We start from the raw sequence: 20,083 nt of genomic DNA on the forward strand, positions 1-20,083 counted from the left end.
ATGGAGATAATAAGACCAGCATCATATTCTCATTTTAGTATATTTTTACAGTTCAGTATTCAAAGTAGAGAGAAGGCGATTTTAGGTCAAATTAAAGTGAAATGAGTAGAGTATACTGTCAATATTACCCGTCTAAACTTCTTTAACTTTTACTTGGCGGAAATTTTCGTCCTTTTGTAGCTTATTTCCGCAGCTAAGTGCCAGAAAAAGACAGTGCTACAGTTCTAAATCCTTTCCGCAGCACTTCCCCATGACAATTACGTGTACCATAATATTCGTTTAATCTCTTCTTACAGATAAGCATTCAAGATGGAGAGATGTCCATTTTATACCAACTGAAAGTGATGAGAGTAGACAGAGAGAGAGCGAGAGAGAGAGAGATTGATAGATAGATAGATATAGATCGATCGATCGATCGATTGATAAATAGATTTTATATATAATATATATATATATATATATATATATATATATATATATATATATATATATATATATATTTTTTTTTTTTTCATAATGATTATGCCATTAGGGATACAGTACCCTACCTAGAGGCCCCAGTGGTGCTTCTTTTGGGAAATATATCTTCATGTCACTCCCACCTATATCGCATACCCTGGTCGCCTCCCATCTATAAACATTGTCTTTTCCATCGTGGCCTCACCTGAAAAAGCATCGTCTTGAGGGGAATCACTATTCTGCTGCAGCTCAGTTAGATAGAAGTCGACGAGGTCCCTGGGATGAGACGGATCCAGTGTTGCTTTGTGTTGCTTGATGAACTCCTGCAACACGGGGTTTCGCTTATATTTTCAGGGTGACATGAAAAGACTTTATTCAGTTTGTTCATATATATATATATATATATATATATATATATATATATATATATATATATATATATATATATATACACACACACACACACAACTAAATCTTTCTTTGCTCTTAGTACACTTAGGGAATTTATTCCGACAAACATTGGAGAGACAGGATGGCTCAGTCGTAGTGAGCCTGACTCGCGACCAAAGGGTCGCGAGTTCGCAGCGTGCCCGAGCCACCATGCTGGGAGAGGTAGCACTCTCCCGTCACCACAAGGATGTAGAACCCCTAGCTCAGTGGGTTAGAGCGCTCCGCTTTGGCCGAAGGGTCGGAGGTTCGAGTTCACCCAAGGGTCACTGATAGACAATATGAAGGATATCCTGTCATACAATGCTCCACGCTCCAAACCTAAGTTCTCTTCTCAGGGGCAACGCCTTGGCCCTTATGGAAAAATGGGGAGACGGCGTAAAACTCATAAAAAATAAATACATAAAAGAGATAGAGAGAGACAGAGAGAGAGAGAGATCAGAAACATCGTTCGTCCTTTTATAGTTTAACAAAAGCTTGATCTGTCCTAATCTCTAACCTACCTTAACCTAACCAAAGCTATGCTATTGTAACCTAGCATAATCAAGTCCATTCTAGCCTAATCTAACCTAACCGAGACTCATCTAACTTAACCTAGCTTGACCTAACCTAACCTAGCCTAACCTAACATAACCTAGCCTCGCCTAACGTATCCTAGCCTCGCTTAACTTAACCAGACGAAGCCTAATTTAACCTTTGCTTATTACATACCCTCATCGTGTCCTGGATGCTCTTCAAGTCGTTCTTGAGAGCATAATAACCAAGCCTCTTCTTGAGAGACTTTGGAGCCAACGTTACAAGCCACGGGAAGATATTGAATAGGTAAACGGGGCCTTGTTGATCGTTGAAGGTCTTGTGGATGAGTCTTATGAAGTCGTGGGCTTTCGGGTCGTCCAGTTCATGGCGCGTGTCTGGTAGAGTCGTCAGCAGGTTGTAGAACAGAAAGAAAATAATTATATTCTCGAAGGAAACACTTTGGAGATCGTAGAGCAGAAAGAAGATAACTATAAGATCGAAGTAAGCTCACTGAAAACATGGTACAATCGCGGGCACATGGTCATGGTCACAGACTGTCCCCAGCCAGCACTGTCATGCCTTCCATTATTCTGATCCCTTCACATCCTTCCTTCTCGTAGTCTTTGTGTGTGTGTGTGTGTGTGTGTGTGTGTGTGTGTGTGTGTGTGTGTGTGTGTGTGTGTGTGTGTGTGTGTGTGTTTTAATACTGTCTCAAAATAGTTTCCTCTAACGTCTTCCATCGCCGCAGCCGCCTGGGAAGCGTACGTGATTTTCCTTTTTTTATTTTATTTTTTTGTTTTCATTTTATAAAGAATGGTTAATAGGGGGAAGTTGAGAGAGAAAATAATTATTAGAGCAAGGGAAACTGTCTCCAATCGCTTAGAAGATAGGAAATTTGAGGGAAAGTTTGTTTAATTATCATCCCATTTAACAATAATAACAAGAAGGACTCAGTAAGTACAACACCCTCGCTCACCAACTAGTTTAAGGGCCCAATATCTGACTTTGCCCTGTGACCTTAACTTTGAAAGATTACTTTTGAAAATAAATTACACCATTCTTCCCTAAAGCTTTCCCTTTCCACGAACATTAGCTCAAGCACATCAACGCTCCTGTTTCCCTCTCAAACCACCTGTCACATCAACCCGCCTGACTCACCACCACAACCCACCTGCCACCATTACAACCAACCTGCCCCCACCCCAACCCACCTGCCACCATTACAACCAACCTGCCCCCACCCCAACCCACCTGCCACCATCGTCCATATAATGTTAAGAACAGCCACACCCAGGGACATAGGCAGTGGCTGGTCCTTGTCCGTGTGTTTCCTGAAGTCCTGCACAAGTTGTCGCGCCTCCTCCTGCATCGCCTCCTCCAGCGCCGTTCTGCCCATGCCGAGGTCCCGCAGCTGACGGTGGGTGAAGCGGCGGTTTTTCTGCCACTGGAGCCCGTTGCTGAATACCAAGCCTCGGGTGGAAATAGTAAAGAAAATATTAGGAGAAAGTTTCAGTCCATTCTTCAGTATAATGGCTTGAGCTGAATGTAGTCAGAGAATATTATCGTTCAGTCTCACCAAATTGGCTAATCATTGTTTTCTTTTTCCCCCTTTTTTTTTTTATGAACCACGTTACAGAATTTAGTTTTGGAATACCAAGTGTAATTTTCTGGTTAATATTCGTAGACGTCTGTTTATGTGTGTATCTGTTTATTTATTCTTACACATCATGGACAGATTATGTCTGTCTATCTGTTCCTTTGTCTATCTGCCCTTACCTAACGTGCCATCATGGCTAAACACAGAGTAAGTGTAGACGTTGGGCCTGTCTGAGAGTTCCAATTTTTTCAGAGCAGTTTTCATCGTGTCGTAATTGCAGAGGAAGACGGTGGTTAAACATCCCGTACGCCACCTGTAAGAAAGTAATCCAAATTCATAACGTCACGAGTCACACAGTAATCTATCCACCTATCTATGTATCTATCAGCCTGGCTGTTTATCTGTCCATATACCTATCTGTCTATCTACCTATCTGTCTAGCTATCTCTTGTCAGACGCTTTAATCCCGTAAGCTATGGCAACAAACAATTCGCCTCCACGTCACACCATCCTTTGTCATTTGGCTGCCCTCCCTCCTGCTCACACTCTCTCTATCATCCATCTCTCCATTTGATCTCTCCCTTCATCTCTTCCTTGGTCTCTCCCTCTCTTCTCCACTTCACCTCACTTACATATGTTCTTCTAGTCATTCTCATTCTCCATCCTCTCCACATTGCCAGACCATCTCAAAAAGTATTTCTCTAAACACATTTAATCACATCACAATCGCAAAGTAATCATCTACAGAAATGACAAAAGGTCTCAAATTATACAGGGTGGTCCACGAAGAGCTCTCACTTTAAAACTTGCCTGATTGTACCTTATGGGATGAGGTCGGCTCAGTCTGCGGTGTGGGCGGGTGTGTGGCTTTGGGAGTTGGAAACAAATACATGATGCGGGGTAGACACTGATAATGCTGAATGAGCTGTTCTTGCGACACATAAGAAATCTCCCGGAAGGGTGAAAGAGAAGGGCAATTGGACTATCCTGTTATAACACCTCAGAAGAAAAGTCTTTCTAGTAATAATATTATAAAGAAGAATCCATTAAAACTATGCTCTGTTCCTTTTAATTAGGAGTTTAATTGCCATCTGTCCATCTTGAATGCTGTACTTTAACCCGCCGACTCCTGTTGACGTATATATACGTCCACACGTTTTGCCACTGTGACTCCCGTTGACGTATATAAACACGCAGCAATTGGAAGGTCCCTAATTTGCACAACTTTCAAATTTCGCCCGTGATTTTTGGTACATATACACGGGACATCTTCCTCTACAAGATGCCAGGCAGGGTTAGTTCCTTACCCGGCAAGACCTCCCCCCCCTCACATGCCATTGTCTCATCAATTCACCTGTTACTAGTTACCTGGCCAGTAAAGACATGTCACGCCATGGTACGAAATTCAAGGCCAGAGTGACTCCCCAATCGATGACAATGTGGAGGACAGAGTTTACGTAGCATTAGAGAGAGAAAGAAACAGTCAGAAATGATGATCAGGTAATGTCGCCAAAAAAGGTCAGGTATGTTGATGTGTTTGGTGAGTGAAACAATGCTTATCTTGCCTATATTACTGTGTGAAAACCATTATACTCTTGTAATACATATAAATTCGTACCACATAAATAAAAAAAAAAAAAAAAAAAACGTTTATAAGTAGTATGGAATAGTTACCCTCCTATAGAACTCGTTTTCTTTGGAGCCAGCCTGATAGAAAACACAGTAAGGTATCCAGTATTTTAAACCTCAAATGAGTGATTTCTCTATGAGTTTTCGATGTTTCTCACCAAAAGCGGAGGTTTGAGCCACAAAATTTTTTTTCCAAAATTGGTTGGGATTCCGGGGGGGGGGGGTTATGGTGGACAGTCGGTCGGGACGAGGCGGGTTAACAAAGGATTAACACAAGCACATGGTACCATACTCTTTTCTTTCCAACTTGGCCTAAAATTACTATCTCGCCATCTTGAATGCTGAGCTGTAACAAGAGATTAACACTAGATTACAGTATGATGCTTGTCGTGAAGAAATGCAATGTGTGTGTGTGTGCGCGCGTGTGTGTGTGTGTGTGTGTGTGTGCACTCACATAATAATGTCGCCATACACCTTCCTGAGTTTCATCACTTGGTCGCTGAAACTGACTGACACTGACGGCAACCAGCCAACCACCGGCAGCCCCCATATCCCTGCAGGCAAACAAGGTAAAATTATTAGCACCTATCGACAACACGAGCGTCATTAAAGCACTTGACCCACCAACAGTATCCCTCACATACCTGCTGACAAATGCAATGCCCCATAAACATCCTAGTACTGTTGTGGAAAAATATCGTGGCGCCTTTTCTGCTAACTGCGAAATTCCCCAACAGGCAATATCAATGCCATTGACTTAATTTGACATTCTCTCCACAGATGGTGCCATAGGAGGTAAAGATGGTGGATAGGGGAGGGGTAAGAGAGGTAGCTGAGAAAAAATACTCAACCCAAACACTAATAACATGTAATCTACAGTGTACACCTGTATTCTAATGTCATTTCCTGTATCATCCACTGTTTTCTTTTGACCAAACCCCTGCTCGTCCCACTAACCCCTCCATAAGAGAGAGAGAGAGAGAGAGAGAGAGAGAGAGAGAGACTTATAGGCACTGCCCCAGACCTCTAAATCGTCCTTTGACTGACCATTTCTTGTTTATTGTAGGGAAGGTTCTGCCTGCTGATTTGGGCACTGGTGTGGCAGTAGCAGTAGGAAATGAAGAAATGATGCAGGGTTAGACACTGATAACGCTGACTGAGCCGTTCCCACAACACGAATGAATTCACCTGGAGTAGGTGTAAACATCCACAAGGCTGAATTCGCCACCCCCTTGGAAATCCGTTATCTACATCACTGAAATCTCCATTATCTCTGCTATCTGATGGTTGGGTCACCCTTGTGGTATAGTCTGCCAAAAAAGTCGTGTCTTCGTTCTGAACCCCGTAAATATTCGAACAGATCAGTCGAAGCAGCAGGGATAGCTTCACAAGTCTGGCAACTGTGTCAGACCAAACCGTGGTGGGATTGAGTGGTTTGGGATGCCATGTATTACTGTCGGATGGAAATTGTTGGGAATAACATACTTGGTAATAGGGTTATAGTAAACTTTTATCACTATTACTTCACTAAATGTCTACATAATTATGCATATTTACATGTAATCAAAATATACTGCAGATTCATACACATGGTTTGTCATGTTTAATTCAAATTTGATTTTTGGAATACTTCAGAGGACGGAAAAACGGTGGAATAAGTTTCATAACGAGTGTTTAGAAATTAACCCGCTCAATCCCGAAATTTTCTGAGCTTTGGTCCGCCCCAGTCCCAGCTTTTTTGGACCTTTTTTTTCTTTTTTGCTCAAACATTCGCTTTTGGTCAGAAACTAAGGAAAATCACAAAGAAAGGTGTCCCTTGGGTCCAGAAATGGCTTACCTGGAGCACGTAAGTTTGACAGGTACTGCCATGCTCTATGAGTAGTCTTTTCACCGTACGTTTTCTATGGTGGCACGGGTACTCTGAACTGATGCAGTATACGTTTATTATCATGTATTCATATGTTGGAAATATGTATACCACAAGTATATTGGGTTTTATGCAGAAAAAAACTGAGAAATAAGGTATGTACCATTGTGCGACCCTAGTGAAATCGGTCGATTATGTCACTGATGGTAGCAAACATCGTTATTTCATCACCTATTGTATTTTTTCATGTTCCATATTACTTCCACAATTACATCATACCTTTTTCAACTTTACATAATTGTCTGTACATATTTTGAGGCATTAGGACAAGAATTAGCATAACAGTAGCGCTTATTTACTAAGTGAGATCATTTTATGTCATGTTTTTCCAACTCAGATTCTATTTTTTCACCTTTTAGATTATTTATAACATAATATATAACCCACTTACATGTTATACAATTAGTTTTATAGATGTACTTGCTGTACGAAAAAAATTAGCATAAGAATAGCGCTTATTTACCAAGTGACAACTTGGTCTTTCATGCTTTTTTCAACTCAGATTCTATTTTTTCACCTTTTTGATTACTTATAACATAACATATTACCCATTTACATGTTAGACAACTGCTTTTACAGAAGTACATGCTTTATGAAAAGAATTAGCATAGAAGTAGCGCTAATTTACGTAGGTAAATCATGTCATGTCATTATTTTTTCACCTCTGAATTTATTTTCTCCCCCTTTATAGTACTTCTCACATTACATTCTGGCCTTTTCCATGTCAGACATTTGCTTTCACAGTAGTACACGATTTACAGTAAGCCTTATCCTAAGAGAGAGAGAGAGAGAGAGAGAGAGGTGGGATGGTGGTAAACTGGGAGACAGCTTATCCCATAATTGGGGGCTGAAGAGTCACACTATCGTGACAATGAAATAGGATACAAAAAACCCACACTGGCAGACGAAAAAAAGATGTATTCCAAACAGTTTCGGCGACAGCTGTCGCCCTCTTCAGTGGATCTACAGACCAAGAGTGGTACATACAAATGCCGAGAAGCTGCTTATATGCAGGGTGAGGACGCGTTTTCCCAACCACACCTGATGTGACCTCACCTGACTCTCCCTCTACTCTGTCCACGACCTGAGTGAGGGATTACAAGGGGCAGCAAGGACCTTGCCACTAATCCTCTCATCACTGGATCTGAAGAGAGAAGGTCGGAAAGATCTAGGCACCACTTGTTCATGGAGGCAATCGGTGAGGAAATGTTGCTGTAGTTTCTTGTGTTTGACGGAGATAAGCAGCTTCTCATAACGACGAAAGCAGGCCACAAGATGGGGGAAAGTGACCAAAAAGAAGTGGAAGAATGTGTGTCTTATCGTGGGATCCATGACGATAGTGTGACTCTTCAGCCGTCATGGATCCCACGATAAGACACACATTCTTCCACTTCTTTTTGGTCACTTTCCCCCATCTTGTGGCCTGCTTTCGTCGTTATGAGAAGCTGCTTATCTCCGTCAAACACAAGAAACTACAGCAACATTTCCTCACCGATTGCCTCCATGAACAAGTGGTGCCTAGATCTTTCCGACCTTCTCTCTTCAGATCCAGTGATGAGAGGATTAGTGGCAAGGTCCTTGCCGCCCCTTGTAATCCCTCACTCAGGTCGTGGACAGAGTAGAGGGAGAGTCAGGTGAGGTCACATCAGGTGTGGTTGGGAAAACGTGTCCTCACCCTGCATATAAGCAGCTTCTCGGCATTTGTATGTACCACTCTTGGTCTGTAGATCCACTGAAGAGGGCGACAGCTGTCGCCGAAACTGTTTGGAATACATCTTTTTTTCGTCTGCCAGTGTGGGTTTTTTGTATCCTATTTCATTGTCACGATAGTGTGACTCTTCAGCCGTCATGGATCCCACGATAAGACACACATTCTTCCACTTCTTTTTGGTCACTTTCCCCCATCTTGTGGCCTGCTTTCGTCGTTATGAGAAGCTGCTTATCTCCGTCAAACACAAGAAACTACAGCAACATTTCCTCACCGATTGCCTCCATGAACAAGTGGTGCCTAGATCTTTCCGACCTTCTCTCTTCAGATCCAGTGATGAGAGGATTAGTGGCAAGGTCCTTGCCGCCCCTTGTAATCCCTCACTCAGGTCGTGGACAGAGTAGAGGGAGAGTCAGGTGAGGTCACATCAGGTGTGGTTGGGAAAACGTGTCCTCACCCTGCATATAAGCAGCTTCTCGGCATTTGTATGTACCACTCTTAGTCTGTAGATCCACTGAAGAGGGCGACAGCTGTCGCCGAAACTGTTTGGAATACATCTTTTTTTTCGTCTGCCAGTGTGGGTTTTTTGTATCCTATCTTATCCCATAATTGATGGCTAAATTTAGAGCCCTTGGGGAATTTCCCACTCCTCTTACACCGTGAACAAAATTCTTCCTAGCGCTTATTTACCTACTGACTATGTTCTGTGACTTTCAACTTAGACTATTTTTCAACTTACATACTAACTTTACAGTAACTATACAATTGCTTTTATAGATGTACATGCTTTATGAAAAGAATGAGCATAGCAATAGCATAACCACGTGAGTTCAGGTCACTCGAAATCTAATTATTCACCTTTTATAATACTTTCAATATAACATATTACCTCTTTACATGTTATACAATTGCTTTTATAGATGTACATGCTTTACGAAAAGAATGAGCATAGCAATAGCGCTACCACGTGACTTCAGGTACCGTCATTATTTTTTCAACTCAAAATCTAATTATTCACCTTTTATAATACTTCGAATATAACATATTACCCATTTACATGTTAGACAAGTGCTTTCACCTTCTGCTAACTCACACTACGCCTAACATGAACACCACGTTGACGTGTTGCCTCCCCCACACCACTCTCGCTTTCACGAATCTGTCTGAGCTCTCCCACCCCAACACTTTCACTTTCTACTGCCCTAACCATCCCCACGCCACTACTTCCTGCCACAGAACACATAGAAGGAACATACCTGTGGAACAGTCGCGATGTGCCGTCTGTCCCAGTCCCATGTGGTGATATCTTTTCCTTCCCCAGCCAGGAAAATACGCCACCATGTACTGCTTCCTCATCCTCATCCTCATCCTCGTCCTCATCTGATGGTAGGTGTTGCTGCCTAGATGCAGCACGTGGTGCAGGCTGGCCGTCCCCTGCCCTCCTATATGTAATATATTTGACTTTCCTTGGGGAAGGGACCTCCTCATCACTGCTGCTGGTTACCTCCTCAGGCTGCACATAATCGACATCGAGGGTGTCGTTGTCCATTGGGGAATCACTATCCCCTGTAAAGGTATCCAGGGCGACTTGTATCTCCTCCTCTGACAGCCCACGACACTCCATATCTGACCTGGGTGACTGCTGAGAGGTAAGTGGAGGATCAAAGGGTCTGGTGAGGTTAATCTGGGTCTGGGGGATTATCCGCCTGGCGGCGAGTAGGTGAGGCTTGCGTAGGCTGGCGAAACAGAAATCAGGCGCGATTTTTGAAAAATGTGAAAATTATGCAACTTGCAATGTTGCCGCATTAATTCACGTCACCGGGACATGAGTGCACATCATGTGCGGACGTTAATTCACGTCGCCGGGACGGCACGGGTTAATGAAACGTCATGATTATGATAATATAAAACAGTGTTTATTAATGATAACTAGAATCTCCCCTGTATTTCCTGTTGCTCAGTACTGATACCTGAATGTGATGATATGACTATAAACTGGTGGAAATATACAGTATCTTGGTTTTATCATCATACATAACACATTTGTCAAAAATTCTACCATAGACGACGCCAGCCAGAACGTCCCAGTACTAGAACTTGACTCTCCCGAAATTGTTCCACTTAAAATACAGACAAGATACATAAAATCCATCCTAGACAATTTACCTACAAACAAAGCTCCAGGCTCAGATGGAATTCCGCCAGTTGTTTTGAAAAAGTGTTCCCTGAATTGCCTCTGTTCTAAATACATTATTCAGACTGTACATACATACTTCATTCCCAAATTCATGGAAAGAAGCCAATATCCAAGAAAGTTCCTCTGACCCCTCTGATTACAGACCAATAGCAGTCACATCTCTTGGTAAGGTATTTGAAACTTTAATTAATAAGCACATTATTAAACATCTTGAATCCTACAACTTAGTGATAGTCAATATGGTTTTCACCACGAAAGATCCACCATTGACATACTCAGTCTCCTAACTCATACCATCCATCAATCAATTGACCTACATGGAGAAACTCATGCAGCAGCCCTTGATATTTCTAAAGCTTTTGACAGAGTATGGCACCGTTCCCTGCTATCCAAACTGCCTTGCAATGGACTAACGTCTTTTGTTCCATTGATTTCCTCAGATCTCAGTGACAGGAAAATAAGAGTAAAAGTAGATGATGTATATTCCAATTGCCACTCAATTAACGCTGGTGTGCCGCAGGGATCGGTTCTAGCGCCAACCCTGTTCCTGGTTCATATTAATGATCTCTTATCTGTCACCCACAATCCCATCCACTCATATGCAGATGACTCAACACTACATAGTTCATTCACACTCAGACACCCGTTTACAAAGTCAAATATCTCTACCTCTCAACTCAGTACAGCCATCCCCATAAATCAAGACCTATCTACGATCAGTGAATAGGGATAAAACAACCTTGTCTCATTTAATGCTAGTAAAACTAAATACAGTATATACAATTTACTAATAGACAGATATTGCCTGATTCGTATATTATATACCTTCAGTACTACTAACATTTCCATCTCCAAAAGTATTGAAATTCTCGGCGTCTCACTTAACAATGCCCTCAGCTGGACCTCTCATGTTAGATCACTTGCTAAAACCGCCTCAAAGAAACTTGGACTTATGTACTGAGTCCGTAACTTCCTCACTGATGAGCAGTTAGCTGTAATTTATAAGAGACGTGCGCTCTCAGCTTGAATATTGCTCACCCTTGTGGAATGGATGTGGAGTGGTTGCATTAAAACAATTAGACAAAATACAGAACAAGGGTGTTAGAATTATTAACAACCCTGCTATTACTAATAAACTAGCTCCCCTACAAGTAAGAAGGAATGTTGCCTCCCTTGCATTATTTTACAGATATTTTTATGGTAAATGCTCAGACGAAGTTGCATCCATGGTGCCACCTCTCCATGCCTTCCATCATGCTACATGGGCATCTGGTAGCTTTCATGACTGGAATGTCATTCAGCCATATTGCAGAACTTCTGCCTATCAGAATTCTTTCATTCCCCGTACTGCATCTCTTTGGAACTCGCTTCCCCAGAGTTGTTTCCATCCAAACTTCAAACTACAGCTGTTCAAGTCCAACTGTTACAGATATTTTATGAACAGAGGACACCAGTAATCTGGTGTATGGATTATTTTTTTTATTCATTTATCATTCCTTCCTCTGTTCTGTTATAAAATAAAAAAAAACTGTGGCTAAGTTTCCCTCACCCCTTTACCAAAACACTAACCTATTGTGGAATGCTTTTCTCGTTATTACTGTGTAAGCACCGCATGCCTCTGCCACACCACACATAGTATATAACATATCCTGTCATGTTCAGAAGATAAACATACAGTAAAAACACAATTATCTGTCCTTTATTCCTATGTCATGTGGCTAGTTGATAGGCTACCCGGCGGAGGGGGTGTGGCAGGAAAGTGGGGAGGGTGTGGGGTTGCACCTTGTCATTTCATCTAACGCTTGATTGGCTACACGTTCTAGGCATTATCTCAGGTTGACGATATATTACATTATTTACAGGTATTAAATCAGGTGTAATATCACATTTAGCACCTTTACTCTGCGGTGTAATGATAGACTACATTGCCAACAACAACTACAGCACATGCATCCTCCATTACCACCCCCAAACCACTCACCCCCACCATGGTCTGGTCTGACACAGTTGCCAGACTTGTGAAGGTGTCTCTGCTGCTTCGACCAATCTGTTCAAATATTTGCTGGCTAAGTCTACTAATACCAAATCGATTCACTTCCTTGTAAAACGGCTCCAAGCTCGCGCAGGGGGTGGAGCATCGGAGTGACGTCGACTGGCTCTGGCACGAAACACCACTACACCAGCTCAGTTGACTCCTGACCATGATGGGGGATGGATGTTTGCTCCACTACTCAGACTATGACATTTTTTTCGGTTCGGTGAAGTGAGGGAAGGGACTGAAATGTGTGAGGGAAGGTGTGGGGGTGTGATGGAAGGTGTAGGGGGGTGAGAGAAGCACTTCTTCCCCTGCTTCGTTTTCCCTTGTTATAGATGTTTAATTTGAGTCTGCGGTTTTATACATTTTCTGTTACTTAAGCCAACTGACGTCACACACAAGCAACGCCTCCCTCTGCCCTGATGGAAAGTGAACTGACTTGGTATTAGTAGACTTAGAGTTGCTGGATTCGGAAAGAAGACACAACTACTTTGGCTGACTATACCCAATATTTTTACCCAATATCTGTGGATAAGTCTATGGTGTAAAAACCGCCGGAATAGCCGCAGCCTGTGATAAATCTTGGGGTCCCATGTTGCACCACAACAGTGAATTCGCTTCCAGCCTGGTGACCAATCCAGTAGCTTACACACATCCTCCAGTTAATCAGCAACCGTGGAAGGCTGTAGCAGCCAATGAGCACCTCGCCTACAAACCATCTTGGCAGTGTGTTTACATTACCCTCGTGTGACAGAAAGTGCTCTGTTTTTGGATCAGTTTTTTGAAAAATACTTTGAGTAATGAGTAGCAATGCTATTCAGACAGAGTCTAGTACCACACGGTACATGCGGAAAAGGGTATGAAATGTAGGCAAGAGGAAAAAAGACCAAGGCAAAGAGAAGAAATCTTGACGAATCCTACACCAGGGGCTGCATACCCAAACCATTTAACAGCAACCTTTGTGCCAAAGGCACCTTTATGCATCACCTTTTCGTGAAAGATTAATAATCAGTGCGGCCATATTGGAAAACATTCCTCAATAGCATCTTAAGGCGGATTCACACCGGATGCTATGCGAGCTATCTATGGATGCACACTAGCTATGCTTGCTATTTGACTGTTTACATTGTAAGCCATGCCGGCTGGCTACGTCGCAAAGTTACGAAAGATACTGGTCACGGTCAGTTGATTTTGACATTTGGTTCACTGCAGCTATGGAGGAGAGTACGAAGTGGTTCTGTGAGGAGGAGGAGGAGGAGGAGCTATTATTGCTTACTTTAGCCCTTTCTATAAAAAGGAAAAGGAAATGGGTACACGAGACTAATGTGAAGAGAGAGAGAGAGAGAGAGAGAGAGAGAGAGAGAGAGCATACATAAAGGTAAACCTAGTGAGTTGATAGAATCATTTACATTACCTTGTATTTATATTCATGTATGGAATGTGCCAGTGAATGTGGTTTATGTTATACAACATAACTTATTATATACGCTACATCATTTGTATGCCACATGATATGTATTTTGTCAACAGCTTTAACACTCTCCTGCCAAGAGCAGTCCTTCTTTACCACATCCCGATAATCTTCGGAAGTCATGTCATATAATCACGGTTATTTCCGTACCTCTTCAATAAGTTGCTCCATTGCGTCCTGCAGCAGCCGTCTGTCCATACTGTACGTGTCTGAAGGGCAGGCAGACTGAGTGGCGTGAGACTGACGTGGGGGGCTGGGCTGGCGTCGGCATGGCCACTAGTGTGCATGCGCGATGTTAACTATGGCAAGGAAAATCGCCAGAGGAGCGATCTTCAGAGGTATGCCTGCAATATCGCAAGCATCGCTTACATAGCATTGCATCCGGTCTAGGCAATCCTGATGAAAATAACACAAGCAAATTCACAGCCATGTGGCTAGCGTAGTTAGCATAGCTCGCATAGCATCCAGTGTGAATTCGCCTTTATAATAAATGGTCGGACACATGCACTTGAGGGGTGGGGGGAGATACAGACGTCAAGTAACATGGCATTAACGCTAACACAGAAAATGGATCCCACGATATTTGAACTGGAACTGTAATTAACCCAAGGCGTCCTGTCGATGTATGGGTACATTGCAACATTTTACATTTGCCAGTCCCGACGACGTACTGGTACGTTGCGCAATTGCAAGGTTCATAATTTGCACAATTTTCATTTTTCGCATGTGATTTTTCGTACGTATACACGGGACACCTTCCTCTATTCCTCTACAAGATGCCAAGCAGGGACAATGCCTTACACCACATAACCTCCCGCACCCCCGCACACCATTGTCTCAGCAATTCACCTGTTACCAGTGACCTGGCCAATAAAGACATTCAGGGCCAGAGTGATTCCCCAATCAATGACAATGTGGAGGACAAAGTTTACATAGCATTAGAGGAAGAAACAGTCCGAAATGATGATCAGGTAATGCGGCAAAAGAAGGTCAGGTATGGTGATGAGTTAGTGAGTGAAACAATGCTTATAATGCCTATATTACTGTTTGAAAACCAATATACTCTCGTACTACATATAAATTCGTACCAAGTAAATAAGTAAATACCATTTATGAGTGGTGTGAAATAGTTACCCTCCCATAGAACTCGTTTTCTTTGGTGCCAGCCTATTAGAAAACCCAGTCAGGTAAGTAGGTACTGCTACCTGGATCGAGTATTTTAAACCTCAGGTGAGCGATTTCTCTATGAAATTTCGATGTTTCTCACCAAAAGCGGAGGTTTTAGCCAACAGAAAAAAAAAAATCGAAAATACCTCAGGATTGGGGGGTGTCGGAGGTGCGAAATAGCTGGGGACGTGACGGGTTAATTACCGTGCAAGCATATAAATATAAATTTTCTATTTCTTTTTCTTTTTCATCACTATTTCTAATAATCTGATGGGTAGATAATATGCTGGTGAAAGCCTGATAAAAGGTTGATAGTCATGAGATGAGGAGTTGACAAGTTTATGAAGGGTTGACGAGGAGTTGGTTTAAAGTAGGAAAGAGGTTGATGATTTTTTTCCTAACAGCGGCACGAGTTACATTATTCAGTAAATATGAAGAAAAAGGAAGGAATTAAAGAATAAATTTTTTACATCCAATCGTTTATTGCAAAATGAGATATTATTAACTGCATTATCAGACTTATATACTGAGTGCATGTAAGTATTATATGTGCATGTGAGTATTATATATATATATATATATATATATATATATATATATATATATCACGACGTCAGTTCATGCCCACCCATCCTTCACAGTGGCACGTGAGCTACTAGTTTAAAAACCGCCACATGACGTCATAACACATGATGTGCAGCACGGACGCGTTCTTATCAGCAAGTGTCCCGGCAGCGAAATTTTTTTTCCTGCCCAGTTCCGTCACTTTGCACATATGGCACCGTTGCCCTGTGTTTAGTTTGGCAACGCCGCGCAGCAGTGAGCCATATCGGATGCTAGGTTTAGTATTCATCACAATTATTTGCCTTTTTTTATGCTTGACTATACATATAATACCTATCTATATTTTACATGGATTGAAAGAATAATAGAGACATAGAGGTCATATAGTTTTCGCTGCCTTAGCTTAAATAAATATAAAAAGGGGCCATACCACTGTCTTTACTTCGTCACTCGTCTGCTGAGAGAGAGAGAGAGAGAGAGAGATTGAAACAGTATATAATAATAACATGCAGGGTCATCAATAAAAAGTGAGCATGCAAGGAAGTTACTCTCTACACTTTGCTAAAATTAGTTATATGTTGATTTAATGAAAATGCGGTACGTCTAAGGGGTGGTACATGACTGTTCGTTGAGAACACTAATCAGTAACATCTGTTGTAGGCCTATACTACTTTACCTGTCATTTCTTGTCATTGCTCCCAGACGTACGATACAATCAGCTGTGTTTACAGGAGAGAGAGGTTAATGACCCATAATATTTTATCACCTAAAACGCTTTTCATGATCATTCTTAAGGGTTAACCTTGGCAATTTCTGCTGCAAGCTGGGAAATATTGGTATCAATGATGCCTGAATATCAATGTTTCATTAGACATTTTCTTAGGTATATATGTCAGGTTAGATTTCAGATTATTTTCTTGTTTTTCTTAGGTATATTAGTAAAATCATATGTCAGGTTACATTTCAGATTATTTTCATGTTCTCATGTCCTTTATTTCATGTTAAGTATGCTTGAAGGGTTTTTGTATTTGATGAAATGCAAAGCTTTATTTGTTACGGTATAATCTTTATTAAATATTACACAGCACCAGGCTCCATATGCTATTTCCCATGTGCTGATGACAGGCATTGGGTCAGACATGAGACATTATAGACCATTGTGTGCAAAATAAGTAAATCAAGAGAAACAAGGAATTAAAAAAATAAACTCAATATATTCTATTTGGTAATAGCATTGGGCTGGGAACACATTTGCTGATCTTCAGTGAGGGACTGAATGTAAAATAATGATTGGAAAATACGCAATTATTGTTGTCATATTAAGGGTCTACTTTGTTGTTCGTGAATAATCTCAGACAGTCTGTGCAACTGACCCATCTACCATAGGCAAGCAATCGTCCCTGCAAGTTTATCCTCTGGTTATATATAATAGGCAGGCCTACGCATGATGCTCACTCTAAAAACTAACCAAGTTACTGTTATTAACAACCCCGTTACGCCATAGCTTACCTTGAAGTTGATTCATGACCAGCAGATCCAGTGATGCGCCATTGCCGATTGTAAACACAGCTGATTGAATCGTACGTCTGGGAGCAATGACAAGAAATGACAGGGAAAGTAGTATAGGCCTACAACATATGTTACTGATAAGTGTTCTCAACGAGCAGTCATGTACCACCCCTAAGACGTACCGCATTTTCATTAAATCAACATATAACTAATTTTAGCAAAGTGTAGAGAGTATCTTCTCTCTCTCTCTCTCTCTCTCAGCAGACGAGTGACGAAGTAAAGACAGTGGTATGGCCCCTTTTTATATTTATTTAAGCTAAGGCAGCGATAACTATATGACCTCTATGTCTCTATTATTCTTTCAATCCATGTAAAATATATATAGTCAGGTATTATATTTATAGTCAAGCATAAAAAAAGTAAATAATTGTGATGAATACTAAACCTGGCACCCGATATGGCTCACTGCTGCGCGGCGTTGCCAAACTAAACACAGGGCAACGGTGCCATATGTGCAAAGTGACGGAACTGGGCAGGAAAAAAAAATTCGCGTCCCGGCATGTTATTATACTGTCTTTGGAGTTGGAGGAGCCCTTGTGATCAAAAGGCGCCTTTGATGAACAACAACAGCAACTCGTGGATTATGTGTGTGGTGCTGATCGCTCCTATTTATATGAATTACAACCTCATTTGAAACAGGGATGTGTCATGTCTCCATGGTTGTTCAATCTGTACATGGATGGGGTAATAAAAGAGGTACAAGGTAGGGTAGTGGATGTTGGAGTGGCCCTGGGGAGAGAGGATAGTGTTTGGAAACTCCCTGTACTGTTGTTTGCAGATGATACCGTGTTGTTGAGTGAAGACGAAGGAGAGCTGCAAGGCTTGGTGGATGAGTTTGAGAGAGTATGTAGGAAACGGAATCTAAAGGTGAATGTAGGGAAGAGTAAAGTGATGGTCTTTGAGAGAGGTGAAGTCAGTGAATGTACAGCGAGGTTGGATGGTGAGGAATTGGAAAATGTGAGTACGTTTAAGTACTTGGGTAGTGTGATGAGTAAGGATGGAGGTTTGGAGGGTGAAGTGCTTGAAAGGGTACAGCAGGGAAGAAAGGTTGCTGGTTCTTTGAAAGCAGTGATAAGAAACAGGGAAGTGAGCATGGAAGTGAAAAAGTTACTACATGACAGTATTGTGATACCAACTCTAACGTACGGAAGTGAAGCGTGGACGTTGTTGGAAGGACACAAGTCAAGAGTGAGAGCCGTGGAAATGAGTTATTTAAGAGGAGCCTGTGGAGTCACATGGAGAGACAGGCTGACGAATGAGGATATAAAGGAGCGTTGTGGTGTTGATGTGGATGTGATAGGAAGCGTTATGAGGAACACACTGAGGTGGTTTGGCCATGTGGAGAGGATGGAGGGTGAAAGACTGACGAAGAGAGTGTATGTGAGTGAGGTGGAGGGGGAAAGAGGGAGGGGGAGGCCGAGGATGAGATGGAGAGATGGGGTGGAGAGGTATATGAGAGAGGGGGGTGCGAGTTGGGAGCAGGGGAGTGAAATGGCGGGGGACAGGGCGACTTGGAGGCGATTTGTTTGTGGCCACCCCAAACGGGATTGAGGCGTCTGGCAATAGATAGATAGATAGACAACCTCATTTCCTTGTTTTGAGTGGAATGGTTTGCATGAAAATTAGTTAATGGGTAGCAAGATCTCATATTCCAGTACCAATGACGTCAATGGGGAATATGCGTGACAACTCAGCGATAGAGGCACTTACTGTTGAAAGCTGTTTCTTCAATACGTTTAGCCATAATATGGCAATTCATACTGCACCAGTATGTGTCTAATGTTTCATTTGTTTGTTCAATACATACAGGAATTATATTCAGTGATATATGAACAAATCAGTGTGTTTTCTGTAGGTCCAGTCATTCCTAGTGTAAGCCTAACCCATCAGCTTCAGCTAGAGATATTGTACTTCATTTACTAGTTAGTGGGTATATTCAGATTTAACTCTTATACTTGCTGATCTCCTGAAGTAAGTCAGGTTGCCCATTCACAGGTAAATTTTATATTCCAGACAACGTGTGGAAAGTGTTATTTAATGAAACCCTAGTCAACTGTGAAGTGGGTTTTATTCAACGTACGTTGGGTTGATCTCGGTTATAGTAGTAAAAATGAATGTTGTAGTTAGGTGAGGTTAATATACAATATCACTTATTATGGAAGTGTTAGGTTAGGTTAGGTAATATTAGAATGATATTAGGTCTAGCTAGTATAGGTTTATTTAATTAAAGTTATGACTAGCTTATGGTAACAAAGGCAGAGCATAATCTGAATTAATCTAATTAAACAAACCTAGCCAGATTTAAACCAAACCTAACGAGTTTAATTGGAATCTAGCCAAAACCATCCTGATCTAAAAATCCATTTCACAGATTAACTAGTGATTTCACAAAACGACTATTTTCATAGATTTCCCTTAACATTATAGGCTATAACCTACTGTTTCTTGTTGCTCTGGTTGTTAAATAAGTACTGTAATGTATGTGGTTAGGAATAAAGATTATGGCAGTCCAACTTTGGTTTGTCTAGCTCAGGTCATTTTTATTTGGTCAGCCACTTCTCCCCGTTTATATCCCTTGAGCATTAAACCAAATCCTCATTGTGTTCAGGGCACAGCACCTAAACTGGAGGTGCAATGGCCCTTACACTAATATGCAGCAGTGGAAAATCCGTCCATTGCGGGTTGCCCCATTATTACGCTTTGAATACTGTAGATTAGATTTGGATAGCCAAGGTTATGATAGGTTAGACCATTTTAGGATACTAGAAGGTTATGTCAAGGTTTGTTGTCCAAAACT

General features: G+C 41.7%; 1 protein-coding gene across 1 annotated transcript in view; it reads right to left on the bottom strand.

The window, feature by feature from the left end:
• LOC145401037 (cytochrome P450 2L1-like) overlaps positions 1 to 20,083 on the bottom strand; it is a 79,120-nt gene that overhangs the window by 23,818 nt on the left and 35,219 nt on the right. The window contains exons 2-6 of the mRNA XM_080273414.1: positions 5,103 to 5,202; positions 3,199 to 3,332; positions 2,674 to 2,892; positions 1,618 to 1,910; positions 665 to 782 (exon numbers count right to left, since the gene is read on the bottom strand). Of these exons, the coding sequence (XP_080129540.1) occupies positions 665 to 782; positions 1,618 to 1,910; positions 2,674 to 2,892; positions 3,199 to 3,332; positions 5,103 to 5,202 (864 nt within the window). The remainder of the gene's footprint in view (positions 1 to 664; positions 783 to 1,617; positions 1,911 to 2,673; positions 2,893 to 3,198; positions 3,333 to 5,102; positions 5,203 to 20,083) is intronic.

The sequence above is a fragment of the Coenobita brevimanus genome, chromosome 54, assembly GCF_032717465.1.
Source record: "Coenobita brevimanus isolate Jiangsu-jjx chromosome 54, ASM3271746v2, whole genome shotgun sequence".
Lineage (NCBI taxonomy): Eukaryota > Metazoa > Arthropoda > Malacostraca > Decapoda > Coenobitidae > Coenobita > Coenobita brevimanus.